The 2,500-nt window shown below is 44.1% G+C and overlaps 1 protein-coding gene across 1 annotated transcript in view; it reads left to right on the forward strand.

Annotated features, from left to right (window-relative positions):
- LOC136844994 (zinc finger and BTB domain-containing protein 14-like) overlaps positions 1-2,500 on the forward strand; it is a 256,025-nt gene that overhangs the window by 252,659 nt on the left and 866 nt on the right. Inside the window, exon 6 of the mRNA XM_067114545.1 lies at positions 1,714-2,500. This exon is cut by the window's right edge and continues 866 nt beyond it. Within this exon, the coding sequence (XP_066970646.1) occupies positions 1,714-1,980 (267 nt within the window). The 3' untranslated portion in view covers positions 1,981-2,500. The remainder of the gene's footprint in view (positions 1-1,713) is intronic.

The raw sequence follows: 2,500 nt of genomic DNA on the forward strand, positions 1-2,500 counted from the left end.
ATCCATGAAAGAGCAGCAGAATAACTAAACGACTGCACTCCACCAACTTGGATACGAAAATAACTTCAAAACAAATTTCTCTCGAGAAAGGATGTGGCTTTTTAGGGTGATCTCTGCAATATGGAAAATAAGTCTCTCTCTCAATTACAAGGATGGTCAGGAAAGCAGGGCGTCCGGGAAGCATATTCCCCAACAATATTACGGTTTGGGACCTTCCCTGAAAAAAGCGGGACGCCATATCTTAAAAACTAACCATAGAATCTTCTTAAAAGTAATCTCAGTATGTTTACCACGCCCAAAATACATATGCATTCTCCTAGAACTATCCTAATCTAACCTAACCCAGAGGCATGGCAAAAAAAAAAAAAAAAAAACCTGAGGCGCCCACTCGTCTGGCCGAACCATAATACAGTTGGGGAATATGCATCCGGGAAACCTAAACCTACGAAGCAATATGATTTGGAAATGACCTTCTCCTGCAACCACTAGCTAACTCTTAATGGGGGAAGAGTTACAAGCTCCTGTTGCTATTCTAATCCCAGCATTGTGGATGGAATACAAAGTCTTAAGTGAGAACTTAATTGCTTTCTATCCACACACCCCATTGTGTGACCAAACCTTCGACAAATCCGAAGATTTAAAACATTTGGGTTTAAGAGAAGCCAAATGAGAAACACATGGCAGCTTACTACCAAACGTTACTTCAAGGAATCCAGTTCACTTGACACAAGGAATTTGTGGGGTATTTATGCATAAATCGTGGTCCAAGTGAACATCCGTCATACGGCAGAAAATCACGACAGTTATGTTGTAGAGCAGTGGTTTACAACCAGGTGGGAAGAATTCCCCCCTAGGGGTAAATTTCTAAGTTTCAGGGGGAGAGGGGGAATGGTGACCACAGATTGGCAGGCTCAAACTGGCTCTAGGACCACACAAAACGCAGTGTGCATCGGTCCACACCAGTGAGGGGTCACGCTCTGCTTTCTCTCCGATAGCTTGTGTGTTTGTGTTAGTATTTTGTTGCATATTATTTGGAATGCACCTGTTGAGGCCGACAATTTTTGGAAAGGGGGGCGGGGAATGACATTCTAACATATGGTGAAAGGGTGCATGGGCCGAAAAAGGTTGAGAACCACTGTAAATGTAGAGAATTTAAAGCAGCACATTTCTACCCATTTCATTACTTTCTTAATGACAAGCTGTAAGAGCCACTAAGGCCACTGCCATCCCTGAAGCAGTAAAAGATAATGAGAAGCCATCAACAAATAAGGGTATCGTTCCAAGGGCATCGTCTAGGACTACAACACGATCAAAATAGTGCTCATAAAGAGGGTTGATTCTGGTTCGTAAAACATCACTTTTTGTTTCATCCCGTATGTTGGTAAAGATTTTGGAAAAGCCTGTAAGTTGAAGCCTGACCTCCTAAAGTCAAAATTAGTCAGGTAAACTTTGGCTAATGTTTAAGCAAAGCTTTCTATCCTCATTAAACTTTCCCCGGTTCATTATTTAAATGACTAAGCTGTAAATCAACAATGGGACATCCACGCTACTCTTCACCTTTCAAGTAAGAACAAAAACACTAAAATGTGAAAGATATACTATTGAGCATCCCACAAATGCATGATTATTTACTATTAGCCAAATAAATATGATAAAGTTCCCACGGTGGCATCCCACCTCTAATCTCATCGCCTTCTTTTCTGACTCTTTCAGGGGAACTCTTACTTCACGTCGGGGGAGGACCACTGGATGCTGCCCCTGGGAGACGGGCAGTGTCCGCCGTGCCCGAGGGGCTCCGCGCGCGTCCTCGTCTGTACCTACTGCCCGTACTCCACGTCCATCAGGACAAACTACTTCAAGCACATCCGCAAGCACACTGGGGAAAAGCCTTTCGCCTGTACCAGGTGCAGCTACAGCTCGACGCAGAAGAGTAACCTTGCGAGGCACATGGCCAGGTGCTTTGCCAAAAGTAATGAGTGAAGTGGTGTTTTCTTTTTCATACAGAAAAACGTTTTTCTGTTCTGCCTTTGCAAGTGGCGAGGTACTTCTTTCTCTGCATCTTTTCCCACTTCTATGTAGGGGTCGATGTTTCAGACAGCTTTCCTCCTCCACCTGGTTCGGTCAAATGCATCGTCCTCTGACAACTGTTTGTCTCTCAGATCTTCTTTAAGAACATCCATCCACCTTCGCTTCTTCAGTCTTCTTCCTCTCGCTCTCTCTCTCTCCCTTACCAGGCACCTCCATCTGCATTACTCTCCTCCCTACGTACGTCTCATCCTTTCTCATCACATGGCCATACCATTGGAGCCTTCTTTCCTGGGCGTCCCTTTGATAGTTCTACGACTTTAGTAGTTCCTCTTACTCTTTCATTCTTGACCCTGTCCATTCTTGTCACTCCACACATCCACCTGAGGATTTTCCTCTCTACCACATCCAATTTCTTCTCTTGCTCTCTCTTCACCGGCCATGTACATTACACACATTGTAAATGGTAGTTACA

Source organism: Macrobrachium rosenbergii, chromosome 13 (genome assembly GCF_040412425.1).
Source record: "Macrobrachium rosenbergii isolate ZJJX-2024 chromosome 13, ASM4041242v1, whole genome shotgun sequence".
In the NCBI taxonomy this organism is placed as follows: Eukaryota; Metazoa; Arthropoda; class Malacostraca; order Decapoda; family Palaemonidae; genus Macrobrachium; species Macrobrachium rosenbergii.